Source organism: Lissotriton vulgaris, chromosome 5, assembly GCF_964263255.1.
Source record: "Lissotriton vulgaris chromosome 5, aLisVul1.2, whole genome shotgun sequence".
Lineage (NCBI taxonomy): Eukaryota > Metazoa > Chordata > Amphibia > Caudata > Salamandridae > Lissotriton > Lissotriton vulgaris.
Genome location: NC_141693.1, coordinates 2,003,074,803 through 2,003,092,942, shown reverse-complemented (window position 1 = coordinate 2,003,092,942; position 18,140 = coordinate 2,003,074,803). Strand labels below are relative to the sequence as shown.

The 18,140-nt window shown below is 46.3% G+C and overlaps 1 protein-coding gene across 4 annotated transcripts in view; it reads left to right on the top strand.

Moving 5' to 3' along the window:
- Nucleotides 1–18,140, top strand: part of NUP214 (nucleoporin 214) — a 438,399-nt gene that overhangs the window by 150,288 nt on the left and 269,971 nt on the right. For all 4 annotated transcript variants that reach the window (XM_086924798.1, XM_086924800.1, XM_086924799.1 and 1 more), the window contains exon 13: nt 7,996–8,258. In XM_086924798.1, coding sequence (XP_086780924.1) covers nt 7,996–8,258 — 263 coding nt within the window. The remainder of the gene's footprint in view (nt 1–7,995; nt 8,259–18,140) is intronic.

The following is an 18,140-nucleotide window of genomic DNA, read 5'->3' as shown; positions in this document are numbered from 1 at the left end:
GAAAGAGGTGATTGGGGAGGAGTTATCGCAAGGCCAAAGGAGAATACTGAGGCATTGCAAGTAAAGGAAAGCAGATTAGTGTTTACCTCGCCTGAGTCACATTTCCAGAGATGCCGTGGTCTGGAATCCAGGAAGACTAGACAGCCTGTCAAGATATGCCTTCAAATATTGACCATCTTCTTTCCCTTGCACCCACAGCTATTTATTGCCGAATTAGATAGTCTTAGCTAAATAGTCAGTGGGGTCGCTGTCATCCACAAAACCACTATTTCTTGTTAACTCACTCCTATGGTATCTTTCTCCTCATGTCCTTCTCTGAGTTCCAATTTGTGGGATTTTTACTTACCACCATGAGCAGAATGAGAACTGCATGTTCTTAGCTGAGCTCTTCTGCCGATACGATTCTCTTCTCACATTTTAATGTCGGGTGGAATAGATCGTGGGAGCTGATCAGGTGTGAGCTGGGGTATTTTCTCTTAGCCAACAACCCCCTTATAGGCTGTCTAAAACCTACGTCTGTCTGGCAAAGGCTAAATCTTGAGTTCAAGATCACTAAAGGCGTTGCATCCAGACCTTGGACCCTAGCAGCTTGGATTGGTGCAGTCATTTCCTGAGCACCTTCTTCCTATCCACTCTCATTTCTGTCACTAATGCTTGAGAAAAACCGTATCTATATTGGTGTCTTGACTATAGGATCCATGATGGATTTCCCGAGCTCCTTGATCTCTTCTTCCTTCATTCAACCGCCTCCCGCCAGCGACAAAAATCTTCTCTTTGAAAAATGCAACTCCTCTATCAAAGCCATCAACTGCAATCACCAGGAGAATCGTAAACCACCCAAAAGCCTTAAAACTGATCTCATCCAGTCTCCAATCCAAATACAGCTTTATTAGATGGACTGAAAGGTGTGGAAAATCATTAAAATTCCTCTTTCTTTGGTGCGTCACCTGCCCTGGGGACATGCCGGTCGGAAGACCTTTTTTTCCATCCTGTTGTTGCCCAATCTGCTCCCTAGTCATTTCGAAAGCAGCAGTCAAGGGAAGAAACTCTGAAGTCAGCAAAAGTTGGCAGTGTTCCAGATGTAAAGGCATCTCGCAAGAAAGAGAAATACTGAGAATCCAATCAGATGGTGATCTTTATTAGTTAATGGCTTGGTTACGAGAATGAACAGAATCCAAATGCTTTTGGTACACAGCAAGAGCACAAGAGACCAGAGGTAACTTTTGCTTGATCCACCACTGTTCTCGCTCATCAATGAGGGAACAGCAGAAGTTGACAAAAGGTTGAGGCATCAGGCCCTAGTCAGGATGGTTCAGCCCAGGTTCTGTTTCCACTGGTCAGCTAGGCAGGTGTAGGAAAAGACATCTTGTAGCTTAGTGTGATCCTGCGACTGTAACAGTTTCTCAGCCTTATGACCCTTGTCGTCCGCTTTCTTGTCTTGGGTACAAGAGAGGTCAGGTCCAGTCCTTTAGGTTTTTTCTGGTTGAGGACAGCAGCTTCAGTCCTCTTCTGATCTGCCTCACATCCAGGAGTTTACTGAAGTGGGTGCATGAAGATTCCACATTTATACCTGGCACAAGCTAGTGGGTGGATTGACTCCTAGGCACCACCTAATTAATGGGTTAAAACTTCCACTACCCTTCCCACTTTGAGCAGCTTCAAAATGGTGAAAGTAATCGGCCAGGCTAAACTTGTGTTCTGAGGGCTAGGTATCTGAGTGGGGAGTGTAATATGGTAATATTCGTGTCCGCCCATGTCATAAACCAAAATCCAGTTCGAATTAGCCACGGTACACCCAATAAGTCCAGAGATGGAAGTCTGGTAAAACAAAGCTGGGGTTGTCCAGTATCCAGACTGTGGAGACACAAGAATTGTTTTGCTACCCTTTTTCCCTTCTTTTCAAGTGCAACCACAGTGTTACATGTAAAAACCCTTCAGACCTGTCTGGCGGGATTTAACATTCAAGCAGGATTTGACAGTAATGGCAAAAAAGAATGCTCACAGGCCCACCTGCATATTCTGACTGGTTCAGAGGCGTCATCCCTGCCTATTCAGGTCAGTCTATTGTTACCTTCAGAGACACAGTTTGCACATTTCTCACACCTTTCAGATGCTAACTACTGGCTGGCAGAAGTTTGAGAGCAAGTGCAAATTAAGTCATCAGGACCTTTAAGCAGGGAAAATGTAACTGTCTAAAAATTGATTTTCTGTAATATTGATTAAAAATCTGACTTCACGATTAAACTAGATTTTCAATACCAACTAATAATATTTGTTTATTTTTCTAACTAGTTCCGTTCCGGTGGTACAGTATTAGGATGTTTAATCTTTACTCTGGTTTTCTCCATATGACATTAGCTCTGCCACAGATAAAAAAATTGCTTTTGGGTGCTAGTTATTGTAAGGACCTGTTCAAATTTATATTCAACATATCCTACTTTTAATTACCATGCACCCTATCTTGTGGGCAACAAGGCCTACTAAGGGGTAGTTATTAATATTTAAAAGTGAGACTGTAACCTTGTAATGGGGTCTATTTTTACAGGTTGAATTGTGGTTTTGACACTACTACAGTCAGGCTACATTAATAGACGTGAACCCATTTTTTAACACTGTTACCGTAGTGAATGGTATATTAGGTGCTGCATTGCACTGGTAACATTTACACTTTGTACCATATTCTAGAGACTGATGAGTAAGCTAAATATACCAATTGGGAGTATGCCAGTTACAAAGTAGAAGAACAGGCACTTTACCACTAATCAGCAAGGGTAAAGTGCAGAGTTGTACAGCCAGCAAACCTCTGATGGCATTTCATGCAAAATATGGTCATTCCTACACAGACCTACAATTCACCAGAAGCAAATCTGGTACTCCTTTCATTTGATTTAACAAGCGTTCAAAAGGGCCGGGGTGCATATGCTAGTGAGGGTTTGATTGGGGGCAGAACGGCTTGCAGTAGCAGCTATGTTAGCTTCAAATAAAGGACCACATCTAATCGAAAGTGTTGCAAAGGTAACATAATTTGCTGACTGTTCTCATCATGGCAGGAGATTTCGATTTCAAACTGTTGTTTCACCATCAGATGGGCAGGTAAGGTTTTGAGCATAGGTATGTCTAAAATACCACGAGCTGACTTTAGAGAGGCCTTAACTGACTTGGTAATGATGCATGAACAGCCCTGCACCTGATGAACAGGCACTATGTGATTTACGCATGTGTCCATCCAACTTATTAAGGATAGGCATGATCTTCCTGTGTGGCAGCCTGAGAAGTTTGTCCTAGGGAAAAGTCCCATGACAGCCACAGTTGTGGATCTTGATCCATCTTCTCGAACCATGAAGTGGAAAATGGGCGTACCTACTTCAGAAGATGGCGAGGACTGTAGCAGAATATTTTGACAGAATAATGAACAGTTCTTTCTTGCTTAAGGCTTTGTCACGCCCCAAGGGCTTTTGTTGAGGGTAAACTCTTGGCCTTGGTTTCAGTAGCTAAGTAAAAAAGAAACTAAGCTCAAACTAAATTGAAGAAAAAATTGGCTGAGGCAGAAGGTAGCGGTACAAAAGGGGGTGGTGATGGATGGAGCATCTGAATCAAACACTCACACCCAGTCAAAAGATCTGGGTTTAATCCATCACTGTTCTTTAGCCCACTCTGCCACCCCAGTTCAGACATGGCCATATGCAAATCAGTCTGACCCTGTGCCTCATGGGAACAGTCCAGCCCGAACTGCCAAGCCATGTCTTCCCTGGACTGGAAACAAGCTTCCGAGGACCGGTTTCTGGCATTCCAGCCGTCTTCAGCCCGGCTTGCTTGAATCCAGTGGCAAAGTGAGCAAGGGACTCACGTCTGAGCATACCCTGCCAGACTTATGACGGCCGAAAGCGGTACAAAAGGGGGTGGTAATGGACGGAGCATCTGAACCAATCAAACACTCACACCCAGTCAAAAGATCTGGGTTTAATGAGGCAGAAGGTAAGCAGAAGCATACAGACTGTATGGCTCACTTAAGGGTGATTGCCCAAGTCTGGGAGAGAATGCGGCCTAATGGCTAGGGCGGTCGACCTCTGGGCAAATCACTTCATATCTCTATGCCTTACAAAAAATGAATGTGTCCGCCTGTAACATAACTGGTGCTCATGCAATGCTATGTTACCTCCACGTTAGTTTGTGCTATATAAAACTCAACAAAAAGGCTGCTACTGAAATAAGTCTGAGATGATCCTGCTGGCGTTCAGGCAGATAGATTGTGTCGAGCGAAACAGCCTACAAGTTATTGGACATAAGGATACAGATAAAGCAAAACAAATGCTCAATCTGTATGAGGCTTTGCTGGAGAACTTATAACTGCAGATTGAAAAAAGGCAAAGCTGTTTGTGGCCTGCTAATTGCTTTAATCAGCAGGTTGCGAAACTGCCCTAAATCTCCTACTCTTCCTGCAGTTGTCAGTGAACCAAACATACAGCTGTGTTTGCCCATAGGGAAGAATTGTAAAATACAAGTGGTATTAGCTGTGATCTAATCACAAGAGGTCTCAGGCCAAGTTGTTTCACATATGAATTTTACAAACCATTTGGCCCTGAGTGGTCATGTTGGTAACAAACATCTTCTCATTTGCAGACAGACAAACCGTGATGCCAATGGGGTTAGAGGCCAACATTGTAGTTATTCCCAGGCAACGGAAAGGTGTTCCATGTGCTTTACAGATGTAAAAATGTAGGTGAAGCATTTGGTCAGTAGGTCTTATCACAATTACATCCTTCCCTGAATCCGTAAGGATGAAGCCATGTTTGTTGGAGGGCAATGCATATTCTAAAAAATCCATTGGCGGACTTATCTTGTTTAAAATGCAGGAATGGATTCAAAGTGGTCCTGTTTGCCTTGGATGCAAAAAAAGTAAAACTTTCGACAGGCTAAATTGATATCTCTTGCATGAGGTGATGCAACAAATTGACTCGAGTGGAGAATTCATTGAGATGGTCACGGCAAACAACCAGGGCTACGGGACTGGGGGTTTTCTGGTCCCTTCACACTCCATAGGGAAACCAGAGATGGATGCCGTTGTCCTCATGTATTCTTCATCTATCAAAGCGATGATTAAAAATGATCCCTTTCTCTCAGAAGCTTAAACTGTATATCATCCATCATATTTACCCTGAGCCAAGACATTAAAACACATCTGTTCGGACCTTTGCGTTGAGGTTTTCCAAGTGGCAACAGTAAACTTGAATGTTACTAAGCCTGTCTATGACCTTACAGTGTCTCACCTTCAAGTAGCAAGCAGTGTTGCTGACAACCTGCAGTTGTATTTTCTAAGCTTCATATGGCAGGCCAAGGCACCAAGGTTCTCAAATATACTCCCAAATAAAGGGGGGTTAGTCTGAGGTTATTAAAAGGCAGCCTAACTACTTATCCTAACTAAATGGGCTCAGAATCAATCTTTCCTTGGGCACAGATTGACCAGGGTAGATCCCGCTAGGATGTCATTTGCCTTCCAAGAAAGTCTAGGCCACAAAACGTTTTGCTTTGTCTGATTGGAAATGCCCTTCTGAACGTCTAGGACTCTAGCCTTAGCAAGTGGACTGACTATGGGCAATATCTATCATACAAATTCGCATTTGCAAAGGCCGAAATTCTGCGAGTTTCGGCCTTTGCGAATGCGAATTTGCTAAATGGGATGTATTAATGAAAATCCGGTACAAAATAAGGAATCGCAAAATTTGCGATTCCTTATTTTGCAATTGCATTTAAGGAATCGCACATTTTGCGATTCCTTAAATGCAATGTATGAAGCTAAAAAAATTGCTGATTGCCCCTAAGGAATCGCAAATTTGGTAATTTGCAAATTTCTTGAAAAATTCCCATTTTTGCATTTTTCTAAGTGCCATGTGACGCCCATACATGCACTTAGGGCATGTATGTGCACCACATGTGCACCCATACTTATTTCAGGGGTGCAACAGGGTGTCCTTTGGACACCCCTGCACCCTTGAAATTATTCTCAATTTGTGATTAGCAAATTGCGAATCGCAAATTGGGAATAAATTCCCATTCCTTCCTGTGGGCCAGGAGGCCCATAGAAATGAATGGGAAAGTATTCCTTAATTGCGAATTTGCAATTTGCGAATTCGCAATTAGGGAATATCAAGAAATTGCAAAAAAATTGCGATTTTCTTGATACATACCAATTAGCGATTCTGAAATAGCGTTTTCTTAAAAATTGCTATTACAGAATCTCTAATTGGTATCTTGATACATATGGCCCTATGTCCTTCACAGACACTCACACTTTCCCCAGCTAGAGACTGTGCTTCACTCAGAAAGAGTGACAGCCAGACCACAGCTGACATGTTTCACAGCACATAGGTGGCAGTCCTTTGAGCATTGAAAGTAATCACTCCGGCCATCTGGGGAGTGGTTTCACAACCAACAATTAACTGCACCACTGGGTCCTGTGTTGTCCAAGCAGACAACCGAAAAGCTGCTGAGTAGCAGCAACTTCCGCATCCCACTTGAAAAGATAATCACAGTTGTATTAAGGAATCCCACTGCAATGCCATCGGACAGTCTCTGTCACTCTGGAAGGGTAGGCCCTGTCCTCTGTGAAGGACAGGCCCTACTGCCTTTGATAACTGCAACTTAATGTCTCACCCTAAACAGTTTTAGTGATAAAAGGGATATTGCTGCAGTGTAAGGTCTGGGCACAAAATACCTCTGTAAACTAAAGATAACGTTATTGTGTAAAGCGCGAGATTATACTGATGGCCAGGTTTGATATGCAACTAGAACTGCTGTGTGTCATTTAAGACTGGTCTACATTATTTGTTTAAACATCAGTGTCCAGCTCTACACAGATATCCTAGAACTGTCTTTGTAACTGTTTGCAAAGGAGGGTGGTCTGAGACTTGAGTGTTCATTATCTGGGGGCTACTAGAGGTATTTAGGATTTGCAGCTAAACTGTTTTTGCAATCTAGATGCTATCCCTTCTGTTTAGAGAATGAACTATAGTGATACTTGTGAGCACTGGCTCGGGTCTATTGTGTAAAGGGATCGTTTTGCTTTTAAAGGGTGGCTAGCTGTTTTGAGCCTTAATGTTCTTTGAAGCCAGAAGCATAATCTTGCTGAGAAGCACTTGGCCCACGTCGTTTTAAACCATGATATTAGCTGGGCTCCAATCCTAAGCCTCTCTTGTCTTTGTAATTGTAGCACCAGCTCTGCAATGTCCAAGCTTAAATAGTCACTGTAAAGTTTTAAAGAACACATGATTTATTTTGTTAAATTCTGTGAGGCAAAGCTTACTGTTTTTAATTTGGATCTTCCCTGTCAACTCGTTTCCAGGGCAATGTCTGCATATAAACACAATGCTGATGCTCTAGCTCATCGTTCTGAAATGTCATGCCTTGATAGAACTGTTTTATGTATCTAAACTAGAGGTCTGTGAGGCTCCAGCAGCTTAGGAGCACCTGTGCTGAGTGGTCTGTAGGCTCCTGCAGCGCCCGGTGAGCCATGCTTACCTCGTTCAGTCTGTTGGTTCTCCCTGCAGTAGAGTGAGCATGGCAAGCACAACACGCAGAGAGGGCCTCCTTGTGACTGTACCTGGGATTATTTGTGCAGGCAGTGAGGGGCTGACCCCAGTGGGCCATCTGGCACACACTGTTTGTATAATATTTTATCAAATTACATTTAGTTTCCTTTTCAATTCTGCTCAGAGACTTTCCAGTGTGACTGGACAGGGTCTGTCCTTGGGTTCAGTAAGTACTACTGCTCATGCTGCCGTCAGAGTAGGTAGTGGTGCAACAGCATTCACAATGTGAAGACCTATTTACTCTACAAGGGTTCTTTACCTTGTGTTGCGTTTCTGTGCTTTTTGCTCCTGAGCTGCTAGTAATCTGTTTTGTGCTGATGCAGTTAGATATATGGCCATTCTTGGAGACAGATCAGGCTCTGTTTGGAGATGCAAAGCGCTGCTCACTTTCTCCTGCTCCTTTTCCCAGATTTACTGCTGTGGAGACACCTGGTCCCCTAGGAAGTGGAAATCTCAGTGCTGCTTCATTTTCTTTCAACTCTGCATCCAAGCCCAGCAATTTAGGAGCTCCATTAGGCATGTCTACACCGTTTCCTGCTCCAGCCTGGGCAACCGGCAAGTTACCAGCTCCAGCAGCTCCAGCAGCTCCAGCAGCTCCCGCGGCTCCAGCAGCTCCGCCAGCTCCGACAGCAGTTTCAGCAAGTGTGCCAACGTCTGCAGCAGCATCCTCCGGTAGGACATCTTGTTGTGTTAGTTTTCTGGGAGAGGACGTCTCTTTTCGGTTTACTTGGAGTTTTGATTTACGGCCATATGTACAAAACATTTTTGCAGTCTCAAATGGGCCGATTAATAGAAATGGACTATTTGCGACTACAAAAAACATTTTAGTATATATGAATCCTAAATTGTGATTCAGTAATACGTTACCAAATTGCAATTTGGAATTGTGCATACATATCAATTCTGTATTTGGAAGAGGCATTTTTAGGGTACCCTTTCCAACTACCGAATCTCAGTGGTGGGTGTTAATGTTTGCCTCCGAATTATGATCGCAGCTCGTTAATATTTTACTGACTACTAAAATGTAGTGTTAACCATTCGCAAATGAGATGGGGTCCCCAAAGGATTCCTTCCTCTTTGAAAATGTAAACGAAAATATTCTTTAAGAGAAGGGAATGGTCTCACGGACTATTTTTTAAACACTTCCCCTTTTCCTTTAAGAAAAACGCCTACATTAACAGAAATATATATATTTAGCAAAAAGCAATCACAGGCATGGTGGTCTGCAGACCCCAGCAGGCCACCATCTATCCCTATGATAGCTTTCATTCATAATACGTCACAAACTGCAACCTACTAATTTAATATTCATGAGATAGGTCACTTTGCGACCCACTAGGAATCACTAGTTAAAAGATGTACATTCTCAAGAATCGCGATTTACTAATTTGGATTAGGTAAGAATTGCAATTTGGAAATCGGAATTCTGTTTTTTTTACATTTGCCTCTCATTTCTTTGCAAGTCAGTCACATAGACAACTTGTTAGAGAATGATCTTCATAATACAACTACCCAGGACATTGAAGTACACTCTGGGACATTGAGGTCCCTTTGTTCACATCCTTTATTATGCTTTTTTACAGTGCAAATCACTTTGATATTTTGTGATTATTTGCTTTTGTGCCTTCCTTCCCCATATCTGCTGCATCTTTCTCCTGCCTTCCACCTCCTTCCCTGTCTACTTTTTCAGCCTCTTCTACCATTCTGTTCCTCATCTGGGCCATTGCATTGAGAAGGCTTCAGAAATATATTCTGAAATGAATATTCTGTAGTAGGGAATCTCTGTGTATAGTCCTAATCTAGTGAATAGTCCCACCCATGTGCGTGGACCCCAAAGCAATCAAAAATAATCTCTTAAGCTGCATTCTGTGCAATCCTGCATAGACACTTAAGAGAAAATTAAAGACAATAATGCAGCCTATACCTGTAAGGCTACACTGTCCAGTACTTCAACTAGCAATGCAAAGGAAATTCTACCAATATCACCTGTAACACAGTCTGCTAGGTTTCATCCATAGAGAAACTTCCCCTTCACAAAATCCTTGGAATGATAGAGAGGAAGGGGTTACACAGACAAGCCCCATAGGCTGCCATTATATGTCTGGAAAAGGGATACCATGCCTTTAAGGAACTCTCCAGAGACCCTCTGTATCCCATGATGCACAGCAAACTCCTTTTACTTTCAGTTCTTTTTTCTGGCTCCTGCTAGCAGGACCCTGGCGCATTGAGCTCTCCCTTTTTGGGTGTAAATAATTTTTGGGCACTTTTAAAGTGTTTAGAGTGTTTCACTCGACGTCTTTTGGCTTCTTCCTTTTGCTGAAGTTTTTGTGGTAGTTTTGGCCACTCTTCTGTCGAATATGCCAGCCCTGTTCGACAAGTGTCCTGAGTGTGCCAGGAAGAAGGCCAAATCAGAAGCACACAGAGTGGGTATCCTCTGTCTCCCTTCCTCTCATGTCCCTGAAGACTGCGATATCTGTCAAGCCTTCTCCATGAGGACTCTCAGGAAAAGAGAGAAGATTCGTCTCCAAGGCCTGGAGCTCCGGAGACAACAGGAATCAGGTGGGTCTGGGCATGGAGGGTCGTCCTCTGCCTCTGCTGTGTCCTCTGGGGGGCTCCCCAGTCAAGAACAGGTCAGGAAAAGACACAGATCTCAGTCGACGTCGAGGACTTCGACGTCGAGAGGGATGTTAATGTTAATGTTATTCGGAATTTATAGAGCGCAAACTGCCGCTCCGAAAGGAGCATCCTGGTGCTATCTGCTCCCCGTCTCCCCAGGGCTCTGGGTCGAAGCGACGTCGCCGTTCGACGTCAAGGGGACCGACATTGAGACCTCGGACGAGGTAGACGTTGAGGACTACATCGACGTCGAGACACCATCGATGTCGGGATGGGTCTAAGAGGCATCGGCGCTCGCCGTCGAGGTCTACTCTACGTTGAAGAGAAGAGTCGACGTCGAGGGATGTATCGTCGAGACGTTTGACGTCGAAGAAGGGATCGACGTCGAGGAGGCGAAAATCGACGTCAAAAGGCAGATCAAGGGCCAGGACTGTATCTAAGGCCTCAATGGTCAGCCTATTCTCTGTCTTCACGAGCCCCCGGTCGCGGCGGCGGCGCCGACGCCCATCTGGAAGGAGATCGGCCTCGAGGACATCCTCTTCAAGGCCTTCAGAAGAGGAGAGTGGTTAGGTCATCTGAACATTCACAGACCTATTCGCCATTTAGGGTCTGGACGCCCACGCCTCCTCCGTTGCCTAAGGAGAATCCTCCCCTGACTCCTCCTCCTCATCATCGTCCTCCTCCTCCTTCACCACCACGACCTCCTCCACGTTCTTTGTCGTTGCCGCGTTTTCCATCGCCCCCCCACGGGGCCTCCAAGACCTAGAGGTCCAGTTCTGCCTCCACAGCTTCAGCTTCCTGTCCGGCCAGTAGAACGCCCGATGCCTAGGAGGTCAAGATCAAGGTCTGGAAGGAGACATCGGTCAAGGAGTGACCGTCGCTCGTCAACACGGTCCAGGCATCGCCGCCGTAGGGACAGGTCCAGGTCCCGTCATACGGATTCCTCAAGTGCCCGGGAATATGCACAAACATTGTCAGATTCCCCAGTTATGAGGGTGTCACCGGTGGATGACATTGTGTCGTTCCAGGAGGTATTGTTGAGAGGGGCAGTGAAGCTGGGGATTACCCTGACTGTCCCCACACCTTCGACAGCTGTGATTTTTGAGACCCTACACAAGCGGCAGTTGTCTCGACCCTTGCTGCCCTTGGTGCCCGGGCTAGAGGAGCCGGCAATGGAGCTCTTCCTGACGCCGGCGTCAACTAGATCTGCCCCTTCCCGGCTGCAAAAGAAATACAGACCACCAGATCCGGATCCGGCGTTCCTCAAATCGGACCCAGTGCCGGACTCGGTGATAGTCACTGCGGTTAGGGAACAGCACGCTACTGCCCGGCCTCTACGGTGCCTCCAGATAAAGAGAGCCGTACGATGGACTCTGTGGGACGTAAAGTATGATGTACGACTGCTACATCGATGAAGGCCGCTAGTGCGGCGGCTCTCCTGGGTCGGTACGACCGGTCGTTATGGGAGTCCCTGCAGCAGTTCCTGGAGCACCTTTCAGCAGGGTGTCACACGTGGGAGCGAGCCCAGGCGGAGTCCGTCTTTACTTTGTGAGCTACGGCTAGGTGGCCACAGGATCACGATGCTCGGATCGGACGGGTCCGTTCTTGCGTTGCGAGCTCCGGCTCGATTTGGCAGCAGTCACGGTGCTCGGGCCAGGCGGGGCTGGCCTTTACTGTGCGAGTTGCGGCGCGAACAACCAGAAGCCGCGTGGCTCAGCGGGACAGGGGCGCACAGGCTCTCAGAGTGCGTGGCAAGCTTCACAGCGCACTCAGTTATGCGTGGGTAGCGCTGCAGGGGAAGGCAGCCCCATCAGCAGCTTTCTCTTCAGGGGTATAGAGCCCAATGTTCCTGGGGCTCAGTTCAGGGGGCAGACTCAAACGCAAGCCCTTGGAGATCGTTTTAAAGAATGCACAAGTTGAAATAAGTCTTTCTCAGTCTTTGTCTTCTCTCCTTCTTGCAGCAAGGCACCCACCACAGGCCAGTCTCTCAGGCTAGAGACCGTAGTCCTCCATTTAGCTTTCCCGGGTCCACCTCTTCGGGCAGAGTTTTTTCTTGGTGCAAACAGGATCTAATTTCTTGGGAGCAGGAGTCCTACTTTTATACTCCATTTCTTTTGTTCTTGCAAACCAGGGGGCATGTGCCTAGTTCAGCCCAGTTTTGGAGCACTTTGTTGTGGTGACTCTGGCTTCTTCTTTCAGTGAGCAGGGCAGAGACATCGGATGCTCCGCAGGAGGTGGAGCCAGCATTGTGGTGGCAGAGCACAGCCCTATTCAGAGTAAAGGGGCACTCCTCCCACCCATCCTGGTGTAATCTCTCTATTCACCACCTGGCAGCTCAGACGGTCTCCTGGAATCCCCCAGCCCTGTCACTCACAGAAACCAGACAGCAGATACACATCTTAGCAGAGGAGGGCTGAAATAGTCATGCAAGCAAAGGCTAACTTTCTAAAAGAAGCATTTTCAAACACAGGATATTAAAATAAACTTTACTAAAAGAAGCATTTTATTATTCTGAGTTCAGGCATACTAAACATGACTTTCTACCATGCTCTCTGAGTCTGTTGGGATTATAGAGTGTAATAATTCCAACAGCCCATTCTGGCCTATGGAGAGCAGGTAGCCTTACAATAGTGAAAAACGAAAATGGCTGTAATTCACTATTAGGACATGCCACACGCATCAGGGCTTGTCCTACCTTATGCTTACAATGCACCCTGCCCTTGGGCCTACCATAGGGGTGACTAATATGAAGTTAAGGGAAGGTTTAGGGACTAGCAAGTAGGTGCACTTGCGCAGTCAGCATGACAGTACCAGACTGCACGCAGGTTCTGCAATGGCAGACCTTAGACACATTTTACTAGGCCGCTTCTTTGGGTGGCACAACCAGTGCTGCAAGCCCACCAGCAGCATTTGTATTTACAAGCCCTGGCACTCCTGGTGCACTTTACTGGGGACTGATAGTAAACCAAATAAGCCAATCATGGAAAACAATCAATGTATACATTTTTCATAGGGAGCACTTGCACAGTGGCACTGATTGACTGTGGCACAGTGCCCTGAGCAGCTAATACCAGTAAAACATATGAGGCACATCAGCAAAAAGTGGAAGGGAGACTCACGCCAAGGTGCCAGGTCTAACAATATCCTATTAAGAAAAAGGGCGATTGAAGACGTCCCTCTGTCTGAAAGGGGAAAGGGTCTTTACTCGCGGTTCTTTCTGGTACGCAAGAAAGATAAGAACGAGTTCAGGCCCATTCAGATTTGCGACAGGCAAACAAATGGATTAGCAGAGAAAAGTTTTGCATGCTGTCTTTGCACCAGATTTATCCTCAGCTGCAGAGGGGAGACTGGCTTTGCGCAATAGACCTGCAAGATGCATACTTCCATGTGCCCATTGCGCGGAAACACCGGAAGTTCCTGCGGTTCCTGGTCGGCACCAATCACTATCAATACACCGTACTACCGTTTGGACTGAAGTCTGCTCCCAGGACTTTCTCAAAGTGCATGGCGGTGGTAGCAGCGCACCTGAGAAAGAACAAGGTGTTTGTCTACCCATACCTGGACGACTGGTTGTTCAAAGCCTACACCTTCCAGGAAGCGCAATTGCACTTCAACAGGACGGCCGTTCTGCTGAATCAACTGGGGTTGCGCATAAACATGTCCAAGTCTGTTCCGAGTCCTGTCCAGTGCCTGCAGTACTTGGGGAGCCTCCATCGATACTCTGTCAGCAAGCGTGTCTCCTTCGGAGGAGAGACACTTATCGATCCTTTGGAAGGCTCAGGCTCTCATAGCTGCACCATCTACGACAGTGAGGACGGTGTCTTCTCTACTGCATCTTCCTCACGCCACATGCACAGCTCCAGATGAGGCCGCTGCAGGAATGTCTGGAGGACCAGTGGGATCAGAGGCGGGGGAGCTGGGACAACAGGATCAGGCTGTCCTTTCACACCCTAGAGTCTCTGAAATGGTGGTGCTCAGCGGAGAATCTCCTCAAGGGGGTTCCATTCCACAAGGACATTCCAAGTCATACTGTCGTCACGTATGCTTCTCTCCTCGGCTGGGGATCGCATTCAGACCATCTACAGATCCAGGGTACGTGGTCCCAAGCGGAATCCACGTACCACATCAATTTCCTGGAACTCAGAGCGGTTCACTTGGCACTGAAGGCCTTTCATCCGTCCTTCCAGACCAATTCCTTGCTTGTGCAGACGGACGATACGACCACAATGTATTGCCTCAACAAGCAGGGGGGCTCGCGATCGCGCACCCTGTCACTGGAAGCGCAGGCGATCTGGCACTGGCTTCTAGCCAGGGGACTGACAATAACGGCCACCCATCTGCCAGGTGTGGAGGATGCTCAGGCGGACCCACTCAGCAGGCTCGTACAAGAAAACCACGAGTGGGTTCTGGACGACGAGGTGCTAGAAGACATCTTCGAGAGGTCGGGCACTCCAGACGTAGATCTGTTCGCCACCGCCGAAAACAGAAAATGCAGAGACTTCGCCTCCAGGTATTACCAACCGGGGACTCTGGGGAATGCGCTATGGAACAGCTGGTCGAACAGCTTTCTGTACGCTTTTCCTCCCATTCCCCTGATACTGGCGGTACTCATCAAGCTGTCCCAGTCCATAGCACGGATGATCCTAATTGCTCCGGAGTGGCCCCAACAGTGGTGGTTCACGGACCTGCTCCACCGGTCTATTCAGCCTCACCTGCGAATGCCGTGTCGGCCGGACCTTCTCACGAAGTTGGGGGGGTGCATCCCAACCTCTCGTCGTTGAGTTTGGCGGCATGACTCCTGAGTGCAATATGGACACCTAAATCTGCCTGAGGATTGCATGAACATTCTCAAGGAGGCTAAGCGGCCTTCCACTAGGACGTCTTATGCCTACAAGTGGAAGAGGTTCTGCATCTGGTGTACGTCCAAGAACTATGATCCGACAACCTGCAAGGATGATGTGGTCCTTCCATATCTCTTGCATTTGGCTCTGTCTGGCCTTTATTTTCAATCTATTAAGGTTCATCTCGCAGCGTTGACTGCGTATAGGAAATGTCCTTCACAGACTTCCTTCTTCCAGGTCCCTGTGATTAAGGATTTTTTGCAAGGATTGAAGAAAGTGTTTCCTTCTGTTCGGAGTCCTTCGCCTTCCTGGGAGTTGAATGTGGTGCTGTCCAGTTTGATGAAGGAACCTTTTGAACCCATTCATAAGGCTTCACTGCAGCACTTTTCGTGGAAGGCGGATTTCATTGTGGCCCGAAGGGTGAGTGAGATTCAGGCATTATGTTGTCAAGAACCGTATACTGTTTTTCATGCTGCTAAGGTTGTAATGCGTACTCATCCGAAGTTCCTTCCTAAAGTGATTTCTGATTTTCATGTTAATCAGACTATAACTTTACCTACGTTTTTCCAGAATCCTTCCACTCCAGCGGAACGGTCTCTTCATTCCCTGGATGTGAGAAGGGTGTTGAAAATCTATCTGGATTAGACCAAGGAGATTCGTAGGTCAGACCAACTGTTAACTATGGGTCGGTCAGGACTGGTCTTGTTACCTCTAAACAGTCCATCTCTAGGTGGATTGCGTCCTGTATCCGGTTATGTTACCAGAAGGCTAATAAGACCTTAGGAGGTAAGCCTAAGGCTCATTCCACCAGGGGCAAAGCGGCTACGACGGCTTTTCTACATAATGATCCCATTGCAGATATCTGCAGGGCTGCCACGTGGAAGTCGGTCCATACATTTGCTAAGCATTACTGTCGGGACTCTGATGCCAGAGCAGATACTCAAGTTGGGCAGGCTTCGTTAAGAAATCTGTTTGCACAGTAATGGTGTTGTCTTTTTCTCCACCGCCGGATTGTTGTTGGGATGGACTTGCCATTCTGTTCACTAGATTATGACTATACACAGAGATTCCCTACTACAGATGAGTAGTTTCTTACCTGTAACTCCAGTTCTGTAGTAGGGATATCTCTGTTATAGTCCTAAGCGCCTGCCCTCCTCCCCGGTGGAGAAATGGTACTGTAATGTATGCTACAGGCCTTGCTTTATACATCTTCAAAAAGAACAAAGTGAAAGGAGTTTGCTGTGCATCATGGGATACCGAGGGTCTCTGGAGAGTTCCTTAAAGGCACGGTATCCCTTTTCCAGGCATATAATGGCAGCCTATGGGGCTTGTCTGTCCAAACCTTCCTCTCTATCATTCCAAGGATTTTGTGAAGGGGAAGTTTCTCTATGGTAGAAACTTAGCAGACTGTGTTACAGGTGATATTGGTGGAATTTCCTTTGCATTGCTAGTTGAAGTACTGGACAGTGTAGCCTTACAGGTATAGGCTGCATTATTGTCTTTAATTTTCTCTTAAGTGTCTATGCAGGATTGCACAGAATACAGTTTAAGAGATTATTTTTGATTTCTCCGGGGTCCATGCACATTGGCGGGACTAGTCACTAGATTATGACTATAACTGAGATACCCCTACTACAGAACTGGAGTTACAGGTAAGAAACTTCTCCTTCTGTTCTATTCCCTTTTTTGTCTTTGCCATTTTCCCCAATTGCATCTCAGCAATTTGCCCTCAAAGCAAAGTCATCACCTCTTACTTCTAATCTTAGTCTTGTCTCCATGCTCCGCTCCCCGCAGTCTTCCTCTTTACCTCTGTCTCCATTCTTTGCTCCACATTTTCCCCAGCACATCCTTGGTTTTCAAGTTCTATGCTGTGTGCTTCTACTTTATGCCCCTCCCTGGGTGGTTTTCTGTATCTCTCTTTAGGCCCCTTTTTCTCTCTCTCTCTCTCTGCCTCGCTCCATCTGTTGTTGTTCCATCTCCCACTTTCCCTCTGTGATACTTTTGCCAATATAGTTGCTAAAGATGGGGTGATGAATGTTAGGTAGCTGTAAGGCTTACATAATGTCCTCCGAAGCATGGCCCGTGGGCTGGACTCCATATCCTGTGGTGACTTCCAGCAATAAATAATTACATCTGTATGATTATTTGAATCAATAATGGATCATTGGTAGTGACAAGGAGATGTTAAGCAGGATTCGAATGCTGCTGAGGTGTTCATTTAGCAAATTCGCATTGGATTAGAAGACTGTTGTTTTGTATGCACTGACCAAACAGCTATGAGGATTCATATATTTGTTAGAATGTGAGAAATAATGATTCTTTAGGGCTCGCCTGCTGATAGCTGGCGAACCTCTATAGTGGCTTATCCAGAGTTTAACCACTGGCGATTCCATGCAGTGCATGTGTGCTTTTTAGGTCATTGCGCAAGCGCAAGCCCTAAAAAGCGCGTGCACAATGCCACCAGCCGCCTGCCTGCCTCGCATTACCACATCAAAGGCAGCTTCTCAGGGTGCGCTCATCCCCTAATTATTCACGGCCGGCCGGCCGGCCGGCCCCACACCACCCGCCTCGTGCTATTTGTATGCCCCCCTCCCCCAGACCCTCCTTGTTTATTTCTCCCCTGGACAATGATGGCGTTTTATGAAGTTCTAACCAGTTTTTGTCGGGGAGATCCTTCTCGCTGCTATGCAGTTGAGCGTGACGGATTAAACAACGACTAGTTAAATAAAAATGTATATCAACCGCCTCCTAACTTCTAATGTCATGTTGTTTATAACTAATGAACTGATTAGAGGATAAACACATCAGCGAGACATTTCTGCATGCCTGCCTCTGCTGCGGAGAGGCAGGCACCAGCAGAGTCCCTGCTTTCACCTAGGCTGCCAGATAGCTGCTATTCCAGTCTCTCTCTTCTCATTAGAGCTCCTGCGACGAGCATTTTATGTTATCCATTTTTTACTCGATGACGTATTGGATTTATAAAAGTAAAACTGCTGAAAACGTTCTTAATTTTCATATTTGTTTGGCTAATTTCAGTACAACGCTGTACTTTTGGATTGGAGGATTTTATAGCAGTTGAACTACTGAAATATTTAAA